Genomic DNA, 24108 nt, shown 5'->3' with positions numbered 1-24108 from the left:
AATGCTCACAGCCTCTCTCTTCACTCCACAGATGACACCTGGAACAAAGCCAGAAAGGATGGTCCTCCAATAGCTAGCTGGAATTCAGGATGCATTTTCCCAAGGAAATGATGCTACAAAACTGCAGTTACCTATAGGTGGACCAGAATTACGGTTCAGCCATGCCATAAGTTAATAGGTTAAGAGGAAAACTGGCAAAATGTTGATAATTGTTGAAGCTGAGTATTGGATACATGGGGATTCATTATACTCTTCTCTCTACTTTTGTATATACTTGAAATCCCCTACAATAAAACATTAAAAAATAAAAGATGAAAAAAATCATGCTGGGGCCACCTGACATCCTTACCATTGCTCCTGTGTAATTCAGGAAGCATTTTCCCCACAGTTGCTTCTCCAACCAACTCAAAACATGGGGTACCTGCTTGCAAGTGAGAGTGTCTGCAATGAAACACCGCACCCGACAAACTCCCCTAAGCAACAAGGGGCACTGGGAAATAGCCATGATTATAAATGCCAAACACAGAAACTTAAGTGACCCATTAGAGGGGCAGGATATTTTCAGTTAAGTACAACATGGAAAGAAATACTTTTTTTTATTTCTTGTACTCATTGTATTAAGGATTATAAGACACCAAAAAAGAGCAACCTTTTTTGGCTGTATGCAGTGAGTCTCTTTTGGCTGTATATAATGAGGCTGTTTTTGCCTTAAAGTTTGCTCACTCTAATTTCTGAAAAGAAAGAATTGCATGAAATTGAGATTAAACTTACAATTTAGAATTTCTTCTCAAAACTGATAATGTTCTCCCTAAAAAGTATTCTTTTATATGTCAAAACCACAGCCTGTATTTAGGGAATGCAATTATTATAAAAACCTATCCCTCTTATTAAATATCTAAATATGACATGACCTAAGGAAAAAAGGTTCTCCAAAATTAATTTGTTAGTTTTGCAATGGTGTAAATGTAATATTAGTCAACCTTCTAGGCCATATCTTTCAAAAAGAGACACATCATCACTCCTGAAACCAACACCCTACTGCTGTGTTCTGCAGGTGGTTTATAAGTCTGAGATAAAGAATTTACTCATGAATGTAATTCACAACTACATGTCATACACTCAAACATAAACCCAAGAACCTTTTGAAATCTTCAGGAAGTTTCTCATTATAGACATGTGGAAACTTAGTGTGCAAGAACGGCACTGAATTAAATACAATCGTGCCTCAGCATCCAAGGGGGCCTGGTTCCAAGACCCCCGCAGATACCAAAATCCACAGATGCTCAAGTCCCTCATATAAAATGGTGTAGTATTTGCATAAAAACTACGCACAGCCCTCCCCCATATACTTTATTATTTTTTGAATATTTACTTATTTAGGCTGCGCCAGGCCTTAGTTGCAGCACATGGGATCTTCGTTGCAGTATGCGGGCTCTTACTTTAGGCATGCGTGCGGGATCTAGTTCCCCAACTAGGGAGCAAACCCGGGCCCCCTGCATTGACAGCATGCAGTCTGCCCACTGGACCAGTGAAGTGCCCCCACACCATATACTTTAAATCATCTCTAGATTACTTATAACACCTAAGACAGGGTAAATGCTATGTAAATGGTTGTAAATACAATGTAAACGCTATGCAAATAGTTGCCAGCATGCAGCAAATTCAAGTTGTGCTTTTTGAAACTTCCTGGAATTTTTTTCCAAATATTTTTGATCCCCAGTTGGTTGAGTATGGGGACAGGGAACCTGAGGATATGGAGACTGACTGTATGTATACTCCTGGTCATGCGACAAGTACATTCTTGGAAAAGAAAGAGCATCCAACTTGCTTAAGAACACTCAGCAAGGCAAACATCCCAAGTGCAACATGCTGACTCTAAATGCCTCATTCTCCCATTCTTTCCCAGGGCCCCTAGTTCAGGGTATCTAGCTAGTCACCCAAAGTAAAACCCCCGGAAGGTTACCACCTAGGGGTGTTGCTCACAATGCCGCCCCTGGACTCAGTGGCACAAACAAGGCCCCGCCAGGAGCTAACTTACCCAGACCCCCATGCTGTAAGTCCCATTAGCTTCTCCTAACATTTTGGTCTTCCCCCGGCTTTCATGCATTCACATGTCACTTTATTATGAAAGCAGGTGGTGACATCTTTCTCCTAACTGCTGCTTCGTATTAGCTATGAATTCCCATCATTAAGAACAAGCAGGCTTTGGAGAAGGTTCTGAGAGTTATTCTGTGGACTTTGTGACAGCTCTTTGGCCTCACAGAGGCTTCGACAGCTTCTATTCCAGACAGTAGAGCTGCTGATTGGTGGGGTTACTGGGGAGGTGGTAGGGTACCATGAGGCCTAACCAACCCCACAGCAGTCTTTGAGAAGAGTTACTACTTGGCTGCAAAGCAGTCTTTTTGGCTCACCAGCCCACACACTCATCACTGCTGCAGTGTCATTTGTAAACACAAATGTCTGCAGTATGGATGGAATAATAAAATCACCTGGATAAAGTACAGAAAAGCTTTACTTTTCTCCTCCCGTTTCCTTGTCATGTGAAGGCACATCAAAAAAACAAAACAAAACTGCAATGCTCCTTGAATTGTTTATGAAGCCAATAAAGGAACCAGACTCTCAGTCCAGGCTGCAAGGACTGCCGAGGCCCACCGATGAGAACTTACATTGTTCAGAGGTTTAAAATCACATGGTCTCCTAAAACAGTCCCGAGCACCAAGCTCCCCGCCTGACTGGTTCATGGGCTTCCAGATGTAGTCTACTTAGGGCAGGAAGTATGCAGGATCAAGGGGCTAGGCCTCTGTACTAGAGAGTTTTATCACAGAGTGAGGTTTTATAGCCTCCTATATCAGTGAATGTTTAAAAATTTTTCCATACCTGCCCTCAAGAATTGCATCATATCCTTTATAAAAAAACAACTAAATAGCATCAGATGCACAGAAAATAACTCAAACCAGCTGACGAATCCCTGGAATCAAGCCATATTCAAAAAATGACTCTTTCAACTCCCCCCAGAAACAGGTTCACAGAACCGTTTTATAAAGAAACCAAGGCCCGGGACTTCCCTGGTGGTGCAGTGGTTTAAGAATCCGCCTGCCAATGCAGGAGACACGGGTTCGAGCCCTGGTCTGGGAAGATCCCACATGCCGTGGAGCAACAAAGTCCGTGTGCCACAACTACTGAACCTGTGCTCTAGAGCCCGTGAGCCACAACTACTGAGCCCGCATGCCACAACTACTGAAGCCCATGCGCCTAGACCCCATGCTCCACAATAAGAGAAGCCACTGCAATGAGAAGCCTGCGTACCACAATAAAGAGCAGCCCCCTGCTCGCCGTGACTAGAGAAAAGCCCACGTGCAGCAACGAAGACCCAATGCAGCCAAAGATAAATAAATTTATTTAAAAAAGAAACAAAAAACCACATTTATCCCAGGCATCAAGGGCGAAACACCTTCCTTAAAAAAAAAAAGAAAGAAAGAAAGAAAGGAAAGAGTCAGTCCTGCATGGCTCCCCTACTCACTAGCTACGTGACCCTGGGCAAGTAACTTCCCTCTCTGTGCCTTCATGTCCTCATGAGCACACAACTTAACTGAAAAGGGTTGTGATGAGGATTAAATGAGATAATATACCCAACACTCAGCCCTCTGTCGGTGCTCAGCATCGTAGTGCTGCCTTTACTGTTTCAATGATCAAATCAAAACAACCACACTGTGCTATAACTTTGTCATCCTCTGTGTAGGTAGTAAGTTCCTGATTAATCAGTAGACTACTTAGTAAATTGGACTCAGCATTAAAGATTGACTGGATTAAAAGTAAAATCTTCCCAAGACAATTATGAGCTCAAACCAGTTTAAACTGAATACTGCAGTCAGTCATTAGGCACTGGAGTTAATGTAAGTACCATTTTTCTTTGCTAAAGTTAGCGCTAACTTCCTTAGAGGGCATGTAATTCAGGTAGTCACTGCACCACCCTATCAAAAAAGTTTAGCAACCATGCATAATGAGTCACTTTTGCTCCACTTCTTATATTAATGCTAAGCTTAAGTGTGCCATAGCCTCAAGATTCAGCACCAGCTTCTCTTAAAAAAGAAACAGTCTCATAACGTATTGCCATGTGAAAGGGAAAAAAAAAAAGACTAAACTGCAAAACACAGGCATATCTCATTTTATTGCGTTTCCCTTTACTAAGCTTCATTGATGTTGTATTTCTTGCAAATTGAACGTTTGTGGCAACCCGGAATTGTCAGGTGATGGTTAACATTTTTTAGCAATAACTTTAAAAAAAAATTTATTTTACTGAGGGATAGTTTATTTACAATATTGTGTAGCAATGAAGTATTTTTAAATTAAGATATATACACTGTTTTTTTAGACTGAATGCTATTGCACATTTAACAGAGGACAGTATAGTGTAAACATAACTTTTATATGCACTGGGAAGCCAAAAATTCGTATGACTCCCTTACTGCAATATTTTGCTTTATTGTGGTGCTCTGGAACCAAACCTGCAATATCTCTGAGATATGATCCTATTAAATCAAAACAAAAAGAGTGCATGAGTGTGAATGTGTGTGCTATATGTACTCATACATGCAGAAATGTAGGAAAAAACAAGGATATATACCAAATATATATTTACATATATGTATATATTATATATTAACTATAATTCCTTCCCACTAGTGTGATAAAGAATATCTTTTTCCTTTGGGTTTTCTGTGGTTTTTTAAACATTGATAGTGCATTTTTTTTTAAATAAGGAAAAAAGGTTATGAAATTAAAAAAAAAAATAAGACAAACAGTATTTTGGACCCTGAGAGTTCTTCCCCTTGTTTTGTTGTGGGGTTTTTGTTTTCGTTTTTGTGTTGTAATAAATAGAGATCATGGTGCCATTTTTTGAGCACTCATTTAAACAGAGAGGAGGACAAACCTATTAACAGAGAAACCAAACAAGCTTTGAATTATAAAAAAATTATCAAAATAACAAGTGTTGGCAAAGATGTGGAGAAACTGGAATCCTTGTACACTATTGGTGGGAATGTAAAATGGTACAGCCACTGTGGAAAATAGTACGGCAGTTCCTCAAAATATCAAAATTAGAATTACCATATGATCCAGCAATTTCACTTTTGGGTACATACCCCAAAGAATTGAAAGCAGGGTCTTGAAAACCTGTTTATACACCCACGTTCATAGCAGCATTACTCACAATAGCAAAAATGTGGAAACAACCCAGTGTCCACCAACAGATGAATGGATAAGCAAAATGTAGTAAGTATAGACATACAATGGAATATTATTCAGCCTTAAAAAAGGAACAAAATTCTGCAATATGCTACAACAGGTAAGAACCTTGTGGACATTATTCCAAGTGAAACAAGCCAGTCACAAAAAGACAAATACTGTGTGATTCCACTAATATGACACACTTAGAGTATTCAAAATAAAAAAACCAGAAAGTAAAACGGTGGTTACCAGGAGCCAGGCAGAACGGAAAATAGGGAGTTATTGTTTAGTGGGTTTAGAGTTTCAGTTTTACAAGCTGGATGGTAGTGATGACTGTACAACAATGTGAATGAATATTAAATATAATACCGCTGAACTGTACACTTAAAAATGGTTAAGATGGTAAATTCTGTTAGGTGTATTTTACCAAAATTAAAATATATATATACAAAGAAGTGTGTATGTGCCTATGACTTATGACCTATACAAGCTACAGCTGTACTTCTATATGGTGTATACTGTGAAACACACAACCAGAAACTTTTTAAATATGCAGAAATAAACACAAATGGAAGTTCTAGTAGTTTCTTTCTGCACCCTAGTGGTTTGCCTCGGCCGCCCCTCAGGAGGCCCAAATCCTGAGATCTGATATGCACGGGAAAGTGATGCCTCCTTCTAGAGCCCAGACCCCACTGTGTGCAGGGCAAAGAGTAGTGCCAGCAGTGGCCCACCCCTGACGTTAGTCTGCTTTCTCTTCCTCTGTCCCTTCTCTTGCATTCCAGGAGTATTTAACCCTGCTCCGAGATCTCAAGAATATTTAATCCTAACAGACTTAGCTATAATGAATCCTGAGCAAGTAGCAAATCCCTGGCAAATTTAGAGAGAGACTGGAATGGAAACTGGATGGAAATGCTACTCTCTAGAGCCATGGAGAGCCTTGAAAAACCACATGGTGAACTGGCAAAACCTGAACTAGAATGAGGTTTACCAAACAAGTCTCTTGGGTGCCTGGAGAATGAACAGATCCCAAAGTCTTAAAAACACTGCTTGGGCAAAAACCTGTGACAATGGACTAAAAGAATAAAGTCAGATCTAAAATGAGGCTGGATGCCAGCCAGCTACTGCGGAGAGGCTTACCTTCAGTATCTCAGGTTCTTTGATATCCAGAGACCTTGGGTTCCAGTGTTGTAGATTTTTATGTAATCTGTGATATTTATGAGCACTTGGTGGTGTAAAAAACCAAATCATGCAAACTGCAGTCATGAATCCAAGGCCAATGCCCAGAAAGAGTCCACTCACGTACTGGGGGAGGGGGAGGATGAGGTACGCATAGACACACATGACAAAGAAGCCCAGAGTCTTCACGGGCAATTCGGGGTGCTGCATGGCCGAGTCCACCTCGTGGTCACGGTCCAGAGCCGTGCCATCGTCCGCCAGCACCTCTGGCTTGAGAGGGACTTCTGAGAGCCTCTCAGCTTTACTCTCTCCCTCCGTTTCCAAATCAAAGTCCTCAGTGTACAGTTCGCAAAACTCTTCGTCCTCTTTGCTCACCAAGGCAGACAGAGAGCACCTCTCAAGAACCAGAGAGCCGGTCTTCAGGCCTACCTCCTTCAGACTGCTCCCCTGAGAACTCTTCGGTTCTGCCTCTCTCACAGGGTCCTCGGAGGACTGGGGATGGTCACTCCTGGGGACGCCAGGGTCGCTCCCCAAGCCCTCGCCCTCGGAGTCACACTCCTCCTCCTTGATGCTGTAGTTGTTATTGCTTTCCAAGTGACCGTTCAGGCTGGACAGATTGGAGAGCTCTGAAGCACTTGAAGATAAGGCTTTGGGCCTATGGCTGCCACTTTCTTCCCCTATAATTTTACTAAAAAGCTGAAAAGGGTCATATATGACTTCGGAAAGGCGTCGCTTAGTGTCTTCGATTTTCGCCTCCATTTCGGGCACTTTAAAAAAGGAGCGTGTATCGGAAGGCGACGTCAGAGGGGAAGAGGGTGCAGTTTTGGAATCTCCACCTGTGTTTCGTGGCTGCGTGAACTGCTTGAACAGGTGTAAATTCAGCTTGGAGTCGGGTGGCTTGTACGACACGTTATCTGACTCTTGCCTGGAGGTGTCGGTGGACAGAGACTTGACTAACGTCTTCATCAAGTGCCGGTGCCGTGGCGGGTGGGGGGATTCTTTTGGCTCCACCTCGGTCGACAGGGACTTCACGAGGCTCATGAAGGGCTTTGTGCTGGAAAGGGTGGAGGACGAGGCACTGGAAGGGAGGATGGGAGACCTGGAAGGCGAGGAGAGCGGGGAGGAAGAACTGGTTTTCTGCTCAGAAAGGGACGACACGCTGGGAGAGCTAGCTAAGGGCCCCGACGAAGACAAGCCCGGGGACAGAGCCAATGGCACCGTGCTTAATACTTGTGCTGCTGCAGGAGGGGGCTCCAGCAGCTTTGCAGTGTTCTCGGAGACGGGCAAGATGGCAGGGGACACGGACAGTCCGTCTGCCAGGATGAGCTGGGCGCCAGGGCCAGCGGGGTCATGGCCACCCTGGGGTTCAAGATACAGGTCTTCCTTGGCTTCAAGCCCCGTTACAATGCTTTGGTCGTCCAGCCCCTCCTCCAGGTACTCCCTGAACTCCTCCTCCTCTTCCTCCTCCTCCTCCCCGGATGCCGAGAAGTGGATGGCGATAGTGTCTCGGGACACGGACCTCTGCACGTGCACTCTGGGGGTTGACGGTTTTGGCATGTCAATGGTTTTTTCGGCATGGCGACCATTCAGACTTGTCATCGCCGGCTTCACAAGGGCTCAGGCTCTGTGAAAACAGCGAGAAAACCAGGAGTCAGAAAGCGGTTTCTCCACGGGACACGCTGTCGTGTGTGGACAGGAATGCACGTGAAGCTCACTTCTAAATGGTGATTATGCTTTTACTTGGCAGATGGCCACTGTTTTTACTTGAGCAGGTTTAATGGTTTAATTTTCATCAGATAAATTCCAGTTAGGCATTCTCTTTTATGAGCAAACTACAAACCAGTGTTATAAACCCCGTACAATCTGTTTTCCTTCACAACATCTAACTCATCATTTCCTCCCTCTTAACTGGCTCATTTCTATCAGTAATTCTATATTGCAAGGCCTCAAAGACCTGCACAACAGTTGCTACCAGTATTACTTCAGAAGTCCAACAGGCTAAAATGCAGCATCCTGGCGATTTTGAGGATCTTGGAATAAAAATTTCACCAGTGGTTTTCCAGCTATAAAAAGCTAATCCTGGAGGGTTACTGCTTTCATTGCAATTTTCACAGCAATCCTAACAATTCTTTTGCGTCTCCCACCAATGCTCATATATCTTGCCACTGCATATAAGGAGCAAAGTATCCAAGGGTGGTAAGGGAAATCTGTAAACTAACTGCTGTGATCTGTCAGCTTCTTTATTCCCCAAATGGTAGGTACCCTAAGGCCAGAGTATTTAGGCATCCATGAAGACATGGCCATTTTCTGAGGCTTCAAGATAAAGCAAACTTGTATTTTAAACTGAATCCAAGAATCAAAGGGCAGGAAAATGAAGTCTCAATGCTGCAACCCACCACCAACTGAGAACTCTGCTAAGAGCTAGGGCAAGAGACATGCAGGCTCTGCTTTCTGCCCTTCAGGAGCTTAGTTGCTGTAGCGAAAACAGACACCTGAAAAGCTGGGCAGAAAAACAAAAGAAGCCAAGCGCACCCTGTGACACCCAGTGCATTACATCTCCCCCTATTCACTTACGGCCCATTTATTGGGAACAAGGCATCATGACAGGTCCTACAAGAGGGAAATGAACACAATCTGGAAAGAAACCCCGTCAAAGGAGCTAAAACGCACTTGGGGAGTGACCTTCAGGCGTTCTGAGGAGGGTGAGAGCAGCGTGGACGGTAGGACACCCGCTCGCTCTTTTAAACTGAGGGGTAGGTTGTGGTTAAATGGGTGTGATTAGAAAGAAGGGACAAAGCCATGAAGATGAGCACAGGCATGGTGTGTCCTGACACATGGGTCTATTCTCCATGTCCAGGATGGAGGGTGAGTGTTGGGGAGCCGGGGGAGACCACCAGTACGAGAGAGGCATCATGCGAGAGAGGAAAGAGCAGCCTTGGGACCAGGAAATAGGGCTTCTGATACTTGCTCCTTTTCCAGCTGATTCTGTGGGACCTTGAACAAGCCAAGACCTCTACGGGTCTCAGAATCTTCATCTGTTAAATGAGGCACCAAGAGTCCTTTCCAAATCTAAAACCCTACGTTTATGTTTACAGGTGATAGTACACAACCCAATATGATATACGCACACAAGTAATCTGCCATAGACAATCAACATTATGTTGCTTGCTTCTTTTTTTTCTTTTCTTTTTAAAAATACTTATTTATTTATTTATTTATTTGGCTGTGCTGGGTCTTAGTTGCGGCACGCAGGATCTTCGTAGCAGCATGCGGGATCTTTAGTTGCAGCATGTGGGACCTAGTTCCCTGACCAGGGCTCGAACCCGGGCCCCCTGCATTGGGAGTGCAGAGTCTTAGCCACTGGACCACCAGCGAAGTCCCTTGCTTGTTTCTTTAATTTGAAAAACTCCTATAGTTAAAGTCTTCCACCAAATACTCATGTTCAAAATGCTAGCAACTGATACTACCAACAAGAGAAAAGGTAAACCTGTGTGTGTGTTGAGGGGATTGGTGGAGGGGCGGAACCTGGGGCAGGTGGGCAAGAAAAACTATTTCCTAGAAACAGGAAATAACCCAGTGATGACAAGAATTACAGTTCAAGGGCCCAGTCACAACAAGGACACACAAAAGGACACATCTGAAACAACACATTTCAGTATCAATACTTGAGAGAAATTACTTTCATAAAAATTTTTCAACAGAGTTTTGCCCAAGCTCATTCATGACCCTCAGGCTCTCCTATCCCCATTGGATCCAAGAAAAGGGAGTGATCTCTATCAATCAGACAAAGCAATTTAAATCCAGGAGCTGGCAGCAAGCTAGAAAGACACAGCCTTGGGTCCAGGACAATCCTTCCCTGTTATCTCAAAGCCAACAGGTTTGTTGGCTTAGTGAGAAGAAAAATACCAAATGCAACACACATTTTTCATTTAACTGTCACCTACTTTTATAAGGGTAATTTTAAAAGAAAATTACAGAGGTAATTTTAAAAGTTTGGTACCTGATAATTCTCAACAGGCTGAAAAATCAGCTTTATTTAAATTGCTTTAATAACATAAAGGATGATCTGAAAGGCTCTGCTGCTCTGAGGCTGCTTCACTGGTAGCAAAAGTGATTGTAGGCACAGGTGCACATACAGGGAGCATGACTGGGGGGCCGAACAGTGTGAGTCGTCCTCTGAGGAGCAAGGCAAGAGTGCAGAGGCTCTTTTATAGTTGAGGGTGGGATGGCCTGGGAGTCCACAGGCAAAGTCAGGCCCAGTCCAGGGCCACAGGGCCAAACAGCAGTGTGTCCAGGAGCCTGTGGTCTCAGCACCTGCCCAGGAAGGGCCATCAGGGGCCCATCTGCCCAAACCTCCAACACATAGTCGGGCCCCCTTGGCTTGCGGGTTAAAGGGACCTCTGCTGATCTCTGACTAGACTGTCTTAAGGTCTTGTTGGGCTGCACCCTGCAGGCCTACAACCCTGTGCTCGCCCCGCTTCAAGACAGAAGAAAGACCCTGGAGGCAGCTACGGAGACATCAACGGTTTAACGGATGGGGAAGCTTATATATCTGAAGCAAGGTTCTGAAGCAACACCCCACCTGGGTGGTGGACGGTGGGCAGGACATGGCAGCAGCCTTCACTCACAGGGGCAACGGAAGACGGCCAGTTATAGGGGGAACTTACATCAGGTTTGCTCATTGGTTACCAGGGAAACTAGCAGTGGAGCATGCCCCTCACCGCCCTTTTCATAAGAACAATGACTAACTGAGGCCTGGGGCAAGCATGCAGGAAGGTCAGTCATGTAAGTAGAGTGTGGGTGAAGCAGGCACAGGTCGGGCTGGGGACCTACGGAGAGCAAGAGAACAGCCATCTTGAGTGGCCTGACCGCAGAGGTCTGTGTCAGCCAACTGGGCCTGAGCTGGGCCCCATAGAGAGCTAGGTGCCAGGCAGCCAGCCAGAGTAGGTAGTCTGGCTCACCATGGCTAATGTCTTTCTCCAGGGCTCAGGCAGTGCCTTCAGAGGTTTAGAGTAACCTCCCTCAAATCCATGCTGACCGAAGTCTAGCTCCACCTCACTAGTTTTACACTAAAACATGCCATGTGAGGCTAGAGCAGCACTACTACTTTTTAAATATAAGAAAATCTTAGGGCCCTGTTTGCTTATCTGCAAATGAGGGGGTTAGACCAGATAAACAAAGACTGCTTCTAGGACTCAAACTGCTGGATAACTGTGTGTCCTGGAACTCGAGTCCCTGGTTTGGGTTCTAGACAAACCATCAAGTGGCCACTCCTTCCTCCTCCTGGGGAGTCCTCCAAGCATCCTCCTCTCCATCCTTCAATAGCTGGCGGCTGGGGCCAGTAAAACCGACCCTCCCACAGTCACAGCACTGCAGGACAGCCAAGGTCAAGAGGAAAAGTACCTGACTGTCGCCCAGGAACTTTACGTGGTTGGTCCAAGAACACAGCACTGAATGAGGAGGGGACGGGGAGACGGTTAGACACGGGCTTTTTTTTTTTTTTTTTGCAGTACGCAGGCCTCTCACTGTTGTGGCCTCTCCCGTTGCGGAGCACAGGCTCCGGATGCGCAGGCTCAGCGGCCATGGCTCACGGGCCCAGCCGCTCCACAGCATGTGGGATCTTCCCGGACCAGGGCACGAACCCGTGTCCCCTGCATCAGCAGGCGGACTCTCAACCACTGCGCCACCAGGGAAGCCCTAGACACAGGCTTTTGACACTCATGTCCTGATGCCTTTGCCACCACAGCAATCTGCCTCCTCAAGCATGTCATGGACACTCATTATGATTGCTTGTCCTGGCCTTGGTACCTGCCTTCCGTGCTCTGGCATGAACAGCTCTACCAGGAACTAAAAGCTGAGTTCTCAACAGCTGGCATGTGATTAGCAGGATTAGGAAATAAGAATTCGTTATCCACCTGTCAAGCTAGCATCATAAAAAAGTAGCCTCCTCAATTCAATTAAAAAAAGGCTAAAAAAAAAAAAAAAAAAGGGACAATCTTATCTCAAGCCCTCAGGAATTGAAATGTCAAAAAAGGTTATTTCTCACCCAGCAGGTCTCCTTCCAAAGCCACCAGCACAAGACCGTGGGTTTTAACACTGATTTTGAGTCTTGTGAGGGGAGGGCCTATAGCTCACATTGTCATATAGGATGATTTTCTGCCAGAGATATGTTTAAACAAAAGTCTGATTTGGTCATGAGCAAATAGGTGCTAAAGATTAACCCCGTCCAGCCCCATAATGGATGGGGTGGCAGAGGCAACATTGACAAACTGAAGCCAGAGGTCTGGTGTCTGGGAAAACAGGCTCCATCATCAGGTCCACCACTCTACTGAAAACAACTAACAATGAAATCCATATTTTTTTAAAAATCTGAAAAGCACTGAAGCTTCAACAACTGAGTAAGGAACCACCAGGCCAAAAGGAATTAAGAACCCCAGAGGGATGAGCCCTACAGAAGGCGCTCTTGCCCTCAAAACATTGGATGATTCTGGCAAATTGGAACCTTCATTTTATCGATCTCCTGAGCAGAAATCAAAGTTAAGGGCTGGCTGAGATGGAGCCGTAATTGGAGGCTGTTCCACAATGAGCTGGAATGCCAAAGGGCTACATCTATCTACCTGGTAGTAGATGAATCAGAAGCAAAACAGCCCTCACTTAGATCTGAGAGCTTCGAGGACATTAAGCTAAGTGAAGTAAGCCAGTTACAAAAAAAATGAATACTGTATGATTCCACTTATGTGAGCTAGCTAAAGTAGTCAAATTCAAATAAACAGAAAGTAGGATGGCAGTTACCAGGGGCTGGGGGTAGTAGGAAATAGGGAGTTGTTTTTTAATGGAGATACAGTTAGGGTTTTGTATGATGAAAAAGGTCTGTAGACTGGTTGCAGAACAATGTGAACATACTTAACACTACTGAGTTGCACACTTAAAAACAGAATGGTAAATTTTATGTTATGTATAATTTACCTTAATTAAAAAATTAAAAAAAATTTTCACCATTCAAAACTTTAGAATGAAATAACGTAACATTTTGAACTACTTATCATGCTGACTAAAACAATTTCTATTCAAAAAGCTCATACTGTTCTTTAGTGTTTATAACACCATGTGGTTATGTTCTAAGACAATACTGTAAATGCAAATGTATTCATTTATGCTCCCATACTTTTGGGGAGTGGGGGGAAGCTATTTGGAGCCAAACGCTCTCCAAACCTTAGCCTTAGTCAGGTATGTTTCAAGGAAGCAGCATATCTCAAACAGTTCTGGCGATGGGTCTTGATGAAAGTCTTCACTATAACTCTCCATTAAAGTTACTATGCCTTGTAAAAATGTTCATAGCTCTCATTAAGATTGAGAAAGCCTCTAATAAGGAAGAAGAAATCAAAAAATAGCTAGAAACAAATGACAACGAAAACACAACAACCCAAAACCTATGGGACACAGCAAAAGCAGCTCTAAGGGGGAAGTTTATAGCAATTCAATCTCACCTCAAGAAACAAGAAAAATCTCAAATAAACAATCTAACCTTACACCTAAAGCAACCAGAGAAAGAAGAACAAATAAAACCCAGTCAGTAGAAGGGGAAAAAATCATAAAGATCTGAGCAGAAATAAATGAAATAGAAACAAAGAAAACAGTAGCAAAGATCAATAAAATTAAAAGTTGGTTCTTTGAGAAGATAAACAAAATTGATAAACCATTAGCCACTCATCAAGAAAAAAAGGGAGAAATGAAAAAGGAGAAATCACAACTGACACCGCAGAAATATAAAGGATTATAAGAGACTACTACAAATAACAATATGCCAATAAAATGGACAACCACGAAGAAATGGACAAATTCTTGGAAAGGTACAATTTTCCAAGACTCAACCAGGAAGAATTAGAAAATATAAACAGATCTATCACAAGTAATGAAATTGAAACTAATTAAAAATTTTCCAGCAAACAAAAGTCCAAGACCCGATGGCTTCACAGGGTGAATTCTATCAAACATTTAGAGAAGAGCTAACACCTATCCTTCTCAAACTATTCCAAAAAAATTGCAGAGGGAGGAACATTCCCAAATTCGTTCTATGAGGCCATCATCACTCTGATACCAAAACCAGACAAAGATATCACAAAAAAAGAATATTACAGACCAACATCACTGATGAACATAGATGCAAAAATCCTCAACAAAATACTAGCAAACAGAATCCAACAACACATTAAAAAGATCATACATGATCAACAAGTGGGATTTATCCCAGGAATGCAAGGATTCTTCAATATACACAAATCAAGCAACATAATACACCATATTAACAAATTAAGGAATGAAAACCATATGATCATCTCAGTAGATACAGAAAAAGCTTTTGACAAAACTCAACACCCATTTATGATAAAAACTCCCCAGTAAATGGGCACGGAGTGAACCTACCTCTACATAATAAAGGCCATATATGACAAACCCACACCAAATATCACTCTCAATGGTGAACAACTGAAAGTACTCCCACTAAGATCAGGAACAAGACACAGATGTCCACTCTCACCACTATTGTTCAATATAGTTTTGGAAGTCCTAGCCATGGCAATCAGAGAAGAAAAAGAAATAAAAGGAATACAAATTGGAAAAGAAGAAGTAAAACTGTCACTGTTTGCAGAAAAACCTAAAGATGCCACCAGAAAACTACTAGAACTAATCAATGAATTTGGTAAGGTTGCAAGATACAAAATTAATGCACAGAAATCTCTGGCATTCCTATACACTAACAATGAAAAATCAGAAAGAGAAATTAAGGAAACAATCAGATTTACTGTCACAACAAAAAGAATAAAATATCTAGGAATAACCCTACCTAAGGAGGCAAAAGGCTTGTACTCAGAAAACTATAAAACACCGATGAAAGAAATCAAGGATGACATAAACAGATGGAGAAATATACCATGTTCTTGGATTGGAAGAATCAATATTGTGAAAATGACTATACTACCCAAAGCAATCTACAGATTCAATGCAATCTCTATCAAACTACCAATGGCGTTCTTCACAGAATTAGAACAAAAAATTTTACAATTTGTATGGAAACACAAAAGACCCCGAATAGCCAAAGAAATCTTGAGAAAGAAAAATGGAGCTGGAGGAATCAGGCTCCCCAACTTCAAACTATACTACAAACCTACAGTAATCAAGACAGTATGGTACTGGCACAATAACAGAAATATAGATCAATGGTACAGGACAGAAAGCCCAGAGATAAACCCACGCACATATGGTCACCTAATTTATGACAAAGGAGGCAAGGATATACAATGGAGAAAGACAGCCTCTTCAATAAGTTGCCTGCTGGGAAAACTGGACAGCTACATGTAAAAGAATGAAGTTAGAACACTATCTAACACCATACACAAAAATAAACTCCAAATGGATTAAAGACCTAAATGTAAGACTGGACACTATAAAACTCTTAGAGGAAAACATAGCAAAAACACTCTTTGACATAAACTACAGCAAGATCTTTTTTGACCCACCTCATCAGAGTAATGAAAATAAAAACAAACAACTGGGACCTAATTAAACTTAAAAGCTTTTGCACAGCAAAGGAAACCATAAAGACGAAAAGACAACCCTCAGAATGGGACAAAATTTTTGTAAACGAAGCAACAAAGGATTAATCTCCAAAATATATGAACAGCTCATGGAGCTCAACATCAAAAAAACAAACAACCCAATTAAAAAACAGGCAGAAGACCTAAACAGACATTTCACCAACAAAGACATACAGATGGCCAAGAGGCACATGAAAAGATGCTCAACATCACTATTAGAGAAATGCAAATCAAAACTACAGTGAGGTATCACCTCACACCAGTCAGAATGGCCATCATCAATAATAATAAATGCTGGAGAGGGTGTGGAGAAAAGGGAACCCTCTTGCACTATTGGTGGGAATGTAAACTGATACAGCCACTATGGAGAACAGTATGAGGTTCCTTAAAGAACTAAAAACAGAGCTACCATACAACCCAGCAGTCCCACTACTGGGCATATATCCTGAGAAAACCATAATTCAAAAAGAGTCATGTAACACAATGTTCATTGCAGCACTATTTATAACAGCCAGGACGTGGACTAAGTATCCATCGACAGATGAATGGATAAAGAAGATGTGGCACATATATACAATGGAATATTACTCAGCCATAAAAAGAAATGAAACTGAGTTATTTGTAGTGAAGTGGATGGACCTAGAGTCTGTCATACAGAGTGAAGTAAGTCAGAAAGAGAAAAACAACTATTGTATATTAATGCATATGTGTGTAATCTAGAAAAATGATACAGAAGAACCTATTTGCAGGGCAGGAATAGAGACACAGACGTAGAGAACGGACATGTGGACACAGGAGGGGAAGGTGGGACGAACTGGGAGATTAGGTTTGAGATAAATACCCTCCATGTGTAAAATAGATAGCTAGTGGGAACTTGCTGTACAGCACAGGGAGCTCAGCTCGGTGCTCTGTGATGACCTAGATGGGTGGCATGGGGGGGGCTCCAAGAGGGAGGGGATATATGTATACATATAGCTGATTCACTTCATTGTACAGCAGAAACTAACACAACATTGTAAAGCAATTACACTCCAATTAAAAAAAATTTTTTAAGTAAGAAAATAAATAAACAAAACTCAATCACAGAATATTCCAATAGAAAGGGAAGCTCAGATATCGCCTAGTCCTAAGTGAATAAATCAAATAATTTGAAAGTGGAAAAAAAAAAGAGAGAAAGTCTCTAATAAGGGTTTCTCTCCCCAGCATTGATGCAGGATTCTATTCTAACCAGTCTAAAAATAAGGAACAAATCAATGGCTCCCATCTAATCTGAACTCATAAAAAACAAAAGGCCTCAACAGGAAGCCAGTAGCCAGCTTCCCTCCCTATCATGAACTCCAGGAACCTATCAACCTCAGTGGAGTCAGGGTTAGAATACCAAACATCCATGAAATTTATTTTATTTCCAGTCACTCAAAAAGGTTATCATCATTAATTAGTCCATGAAAAACCAATCAACAATAAATCAGACTGTACAATGAAAAATGAAGAGCTATCCATACTTGTGCTTCTCTTCATAATCGAATGAATATTTTGCCTTTTACTAAAGATTCATGTAGGGAGGGAAAGAAAAATTAAGAGCTATTTCAAGACTCAATGTTGGCATTTATTAGCTCAGATATAATAACCTCTCTGAATCTGACAGGTTTGTTTTTTGTGAGTTTTTTGGACTAATTTTCTAATAATAACTGCCCTTCCTACCTCTAGCTGTATTTGAAATAATTCAATCTCAGGGTCCTACAGAGACATAAAAAGAGAAAAGAGTTCCTTTCAGGCCACTCATTTATCAGCAACTCCTCTTCTTGGTCCTTCTACATTAGAACAAATAGTAATGTGGCCCTTATCATTATTATTATCAACATTATTATTATTAATTTCTAACTCATATACTAGATTAGAGGAAGTGCTGAAGGAAGGAGAAAGAGGAGGGAAGCAAGCAACTTTGACTGAAAATTAAACGTGTCTCCAGATGTAGAAAGCACAGTAATACTGCATCTTAAGAGGCAAACCTGGTTTGGAAGAACATGTCTCATTTCTCAGGAGCACCCCTACTCCTTCAAAATCAATGTGAAAATTCTTCATCTTTGTAAAATTTGGCCTGTTAGATATTTGCCGTCTCTGAACAAGCTTGCACTTGGACATCTGATGTATGGGCACCATCTGCTAGCATGGGCTGTGTCGGTCAATAGTCTTAATTCAAAAACATCTCTTGGCAGCGGAAAAGAGTCAAGCTGCATTGTATTGCAGAGGATGTCTTAACATCTCTTATCTGTGCAGTTTTTAATAGCATTTGGTTTCATGAAAAGTAGAGAAGGGCCTCAAGGCTCATTTTTTCCACCTTGATGCTGCAGAGGAAATGGGGAATCTGGTCGGAAACAACCATAGTAGGAAGTTCTGATTTAGCCTAAAAATCTCAAGTACATCTTAATAGCCATCCCTTGATTCATTTAAAGTCAATGAAGCATATGAGAATTGCCAGCAGCCATTCTAATCTGTTAATACTCCACCTCACAAATAAAAATCAATATTGACATTGTAGATAATGAGCTAGTGCTAGGCTTAGTTTCATTTAAAAAGAGAAAAGAAAAAGAAAGTACTCTACTACCAGCACAGGGAAGCCTCCCAAGGCACTTAGACCTTGACTGGTAGAAACTCAGAACTCCTTTCCCATTAGTTATTAGGTTCCCAGACCCCCATTCAAAGTCTCTTCCAGCCCAGCAAAACAACACAAGGTTTATACTACTAGTACACAAGAGCTTCACCCTCTGCAGCCACTGCATGGACTTTTACCTGCCATGAGGAGGGCCCACCTGGGAAGAGGGCCACATCCCTGAAGGAAAAAGGTGTTCAAAAGCATCAATATGATTAGAATTTTGCTTTATAGATTGCTATAATAATCGATGGTTCCAGTAATGAAATCCAAATACAGTTCACAGTAACTCATTCAAAACCAGGTCATACCTTCAGCACAACCACACGAGGCCTATGGCGGTTTATAAAAGATAACGCCGATGCCATCCACGAGGGGCCAGGGTGGAGGGTCTCAAGGAGACAGCAGATGGATGTCGTATGATGACATCTATATGAAAGTTCAAAACAAAACAAGACAACCCTAAAGTAATGAAAACTCAGGATAGGTATGCCCAAATCAGGTGGTGCTAATAGAGTAAAGAAGTCTGGGAAATTTTTTTTAAGCAGAAAAGCCATGTATGTGACTTAACGAGGAAGAAACGTGAACAAAATAATATGGCGGACATGAAATATCAGCACAAGGAAAGGCACCGAGATGGAAACGAGTCAATCAAGACAGAACAAGAGTCGCTAAAGATTAGGTTAGCTGCAGCTGAAGGGCTGTACTGGGGGGGCACGGGAGAAAGACTAATATTGGAGTTTGGAGGCATGGAATCAATTGTTCAAAGACTCTGAAGGCTAAGTGTCTGGATTTATATTTAAATCTTAGGAAACAGAACCACTGTAGGTTCTTGAGAAGTTTGAAACCTGGGTGTAAACAGTTTTGTTCAGGTGAGTGAGTACTTGGAACCTGGGAGACTGTCGTGCTGAAAATCCAGAAGGAGGATGAGCAGAGGGTAGTGGCTGGGGTCACAAAATAGCACATTTCAAAAGCTCGTGGGGTCAAAGGTTAACAAGGGGTGAATCTGAGAAAGAGTAAATGCTGTTCCTTATTCAGTTTTCATTTTTGCAACCATTGATTGACTGATTGATTGACTGATTGCCATGCTGCTCGGCTTGCGGGATTTTACTTCCCTAACCAGGCACTGAACTGAGACCCTAGTGAAAGCGTGGAGTCCTAACCACTGGACTGCCAGGGAATTCCCATAACCATTTTAAAGTTTGAGATTACTTCCAAATTAAAAACACCATCAACAACAAAGCAGTTTCCTAACCACTATTTGGCTTTGGGTCTGTTGTCATATATTGCCCCCTCCCACCTCCCACCTACCCTTCCAGTCAGAGTTGTCAAATTCAGTTACGGGAGGAAGCCAAAGTTTTACTACTCCTTGAATTAAACTTTATTTTGAAATAATTATAGACTCTCAGGAAGTTGCATAAGAGAGGTCCTGTGTACATTTCACCAATCACTCCTTAAATTTTAAAGTCAAACTTCCTTTTTTTTTTTTTTATGTTTTTTTGGCCATGCCATGAGGCATTCAGGATGTTAGTTCCCCGACTAGGCATCGGACCCAAGCCCCCTGCAGTGGAAATGCAGAGTCTTAACCACTGGACTGCCAGGGAAGTCCCTTAAAGCCAAACTTTAAAGTCAAATTCCAAATGGTTAGGAAGTCAAGTTTTAACCACAGACCACCAATTCATCCCTGTAAGAAAAACGTATTCCAATAGGCAGACTGAAACTTCCACTTATAAGGACTTTCTAATAGTCTTGCTTAAGGTCTTCAATGGTCAACTTTAGGAAGACATCTTCCATAGATACTTCCCAAGTACATGAACAGGCAATTCACCCAAAAGTTCAAATGGCCAGTAACAAACGAAAGAGCTCAACTGACTAAATACAACAAAGAATTATGAAACACATCAATGAGACAATATTGGTCATCAAATTCCATCATTAAAATATAACATATGATGCTGTCAAGGGCATGTGGAGACAAACCCTCTATTGCAGACAAACCCTCTATTATGTTGGCACATAATTAGCAAAAACTTTTCTGAAACCAATTCTGCAGTAACTATTAAGTACCTCAATAATGTTCATACCTATACACACAACAGGCAAAAAGGGCTGGGGGGCATTAATGCTAGTTTTCTCCATATAACAGGCTTATCAGTCATTTTTATTTTCTACTTTTTAGGTATTTCCAAATTCTACGAATTAGGTATTTCCAAATACTTCTGTAATCTGGGGGAAATAATTATATGTAAGTGTATGTCAATTTTAAAAATAAAATAATTATCTTCAGAATATCAAATTGTACCCACACCTTACCCATGAGAAAACTAAGACACAGAAAGATTCATTTTTATAAAATGAGTCACACCATATGTATGCTGTAATCTGTTTTTATACTCAAGATAACACAGTGAAGTAATCCAGCATCTGGGTATCAGCAAGGCCTTTGGCTTCAGTTCTACCAACTTGGTGGGAGTCTGACCCTCAGGCAAATTATTTACCCTAACCAAGCCTCCCTTTCTCCATCTGTAAAATGGGAATGGCAAAAGATGGTTCAGAAGATTAAATAAAACAATTTAGGTGAAGCACTGAGCATGGTCCCTGGTACAGAGCAAGCATTTACTAAATGTTAACTGTACTTGTAAGTACTTCCTCAAGTCAGCAAAGATTCTTTCACGCATGAATTTAAATAGCTTTATAAAATGAATATTCTATAATGTAACCATTTCAACACAGGATACTAGGAATTTTTTGCTATTACAAACAATGCTGTAATACATTATGATGCTATACATAACCTTTGACTGTCTCTCTTATTATTTTCTTATTATTTTTAGAAGTGGAATTACAGGGTTGAATAAGCATATATAAATTTTCACTTCAATTTAAAAAAAAACACAATTTCAAGCTCATTGTAAAAAACTTCAAAAACAGATGTATGGAGAGGAAAAGTGAAAATTTCTCCTGCTATACCCAAAATCAACTGTTTAGGATGTATCCTCTGTCCTTCTGTATGCATTTATATACACACAAACACACAAAGCTGTTTTTGTTTTTAGTCTTAAATGTAACCATACTATGCATATTGCTTTGTTGTTTGTTTTTCACTTATTATTTCCTGGACCCCTTCCTATGCCAATACATACAAATCTACAGGCATACACACTTCTTCTACCTAGTACAGATATACCATCATCCACTTAACCATTCTTTTACTGATAGAAATTTGAGTTTTTTCCAGTTTTCACACTAGAAAAAATGCTGCCTTGAAAAGCTCTCTATATAGATCTTGTGTACAGAGCAAGTCTTTTATAAAGTGCCCACCCTGAACCCTTGTCAAGAATAAACATTATTTTTAATTATTGTCCATCTGATGGGTGGGGAAAAGGCATCTCAATGCTTTGATATCATTTCATGTTTTTTTCCACCATCTGTTTCTCTTCTATTCACTGGCCATTCATGTTTCTTGCCCAAGGGTTTTTCTTATTCACTTTATGTATCATGAACACTTTGTCTACTGAATGTGCTGAAAATATTTTTCCCCATCTCCGACTTTTTACCATTATGGGTTTTTTTTTTTAAACATACAAAGTTTTATATTTTTAGGTGTTGAATCTCTCAATCTTTTTCTTTATAGTTGCTGGGTTTTTACTTCCTGAGGAAGCCTTCCTCATTCTATCAGCCTAAAAGCATTACTCTCTGAAATCATTTTAGAAAACACTGACAGTAACATATGTAACACACATAATGTTCTCTGTTCCCTATACAAGAATCAAACATTTAACTTTGGAAAAACTGACTTGATATGGACAATCATATTTTCTAGCTATAATAAATAGTAAAGTATTTGAACTTTTCCCCCTCCAAATCATACTAGTAAACTAGAAAACCTAGTTTACATATCTGAATCCACTCTTATCTATTAACCATTCAGCTTCTCCATGTGCAAAAAGTATTTTGGATTAATTCTTCATAAATTGAAAAAATTCTCTGAGAACTTAAAGAAAAAAGTAGGCTTTCTTTTTCAGTGAGAAACAATACTTTTCATACATGCATCAGTAGACTTAACCTTGATATAGGGCAGTGAAATCTGATTAAATGTATACTTAATGTCAGAATTTTATTTACAGGTAAGGAATCTGAGGCCCAAAGAAGACAATTTTTTAAAAATCAAGTTGGAGAAGTCTATGTGTATAAGTGTGTGTAGGGCAGAACAGTGGGAGTGAGAGAAAGGAAGTGATGGGGAAGAGGTGAGAGAAGGGGCATGAAGGAGGGCTTCCCAGAGGCGGTGTGTGCGCTGGCCCTTGGAGATTTGACAAGCTGACTGCAGAGACCCAGGGTGGAGAGTACATTCCAAGTGAAGGACAGAGCATGAGTAAAGGGAAGGAGGCAAGAAACCCAAGGCCACATTCAATACCTGCAAGAAGGCCTAGAGATACCAGGTTCCTGGCAGAGGTCCCAGATGGCCATCTGTCCACACTGTGGTTCCCTCTGAAGAGAACCACTTGCCCACAGGTCCCATGGGTGAGATTTCCCCCATCCCACTCCACCACCACTGAGGATTGTGACAGGGAAGGACCTGGAGAGCAGCCCCGTGATATGACCCAGCCCCAAAGTCCCACCCAAGTGTGAGATTTTGACCTGTTCAGTTGGTAGTGGAATCAGTCACTAAAACACAAACCAAGGGAAGCCATGAGGCAGCAGGGGCAGGAGCTCCAAGGAGGACCAAGACCCTCAAATGACAGTGACAGGGCTCACCCACTTCACCTCTCCTAACCTTGGGTTCTTTCATTGTAAAGGGGGAGGAGGTCCTCCATTGTCTTCAAGGAATTTTCCAGAAAGCTCTAAATTCTATAATTCTGTGAGTCCTACTTAGAGTCCTACTTTTCCATTCTGCACCAGAGATATTCTTGGCAAGTGCTCAAGTCAAGCAAAGGAAACAGAGTACACTTGAACTAATGTGCCTAAGGCAATTAAGTCAAAATATTTTTCTAATAATATTGTAACAGTTCATCCCACATTAACAAACACTTCTAGACCTTCTGGACTTGTCTTGCTTAGCCCAGCTGTAGAAACATCCTTTACCTCTAGTTAAAGGTGGAGAGTGGGCTGAGTCAGCTAAGAATAAGATGCAAATTATCAGCACTTGCAAGTGACATGGCAACAGATGACATTTGTCCATCCGACTTCCGCCAGACTCTACAAGAGGGCTGCCTCTGCCCTGGCTGTGATAAGGACAGGCTCTCTACCCCAACGCTTCCTTCGTTCTTACTCTGCACAAACATCCCTCCAAGCACAACCTCTTGGCTTCACCCTCTCGTGGATTCACACCACACCTGCTCCACATTCCCACCGCCCTCACTGCTACAGCACCCTGCAGAGCCCCCCAGGGACAGAACTCCCTGCCCTCTCACAAAAAAACATCTGCCTCCTACTCTGCCTGGCTTTTTTTTTTTTTTTTTT

At 41.7% G+C, this 24108-nt stretch overlaps 1 protein-coding gene and 1 pseudogene across 4 annotated transcripts in view; one reads left to right on the top strand and one right to left on the bottom strand.

Moving 5' to 3' along the window:
• Window positions 1–24108, bottom strand: part of TEX2 (testis expressed 2) — a 108122-nt gene that overhangs the window by 52402 nt on the left and 31612 nt on the right. For 3 of the 4 annotated variants that reach the window (XM_024760746.1, XM_024760748.1, XM_024760749.1), the window contains exon 2: window positions 6364–8026. In XM_024760746.1, coding sequence (XP_024616514.1) covers window positions 6364–8001 — 1638 coding nt within the window. In that variant the 5' untranslated portion in view covers window positions 8002–8026. Of the gene's footprint in view, window positions 1–6363; window positions 8027–18959; window positions 18983–24108 lie in introns of those variants that run through there. The other variant, XM_024760747.1, reaches the window with a different exon arrangement.
• On the top strand, window positions 17498–17623 carry LOC112410558 (uncharacterized; annotated as a pseudogene).

The sequence above is a fragment of the Neophocaena asiaeorientalis genome, unplaced genomic scaffold (genome assembly GCF_003031525.2).
Source record: "Neophocaena asiaeorientalis asiaeorientalis breed wild unplaced genomic scaffold, Neophocaena_asiaeorientalis_V1.1 scaffold30, whole genome shotgun sequence".
Classification (NCBI taxonomy): domain Eukaryota; kingdom Metazoa; phylum Chordata; class Mammalia; order Artiodactyla; family Phocoenidae; genus Neophocaena; species Neophocaena asiaeorientalis.
This window is presented reverse-complemented; position numbering and strand designations above follow the sequence as displayed.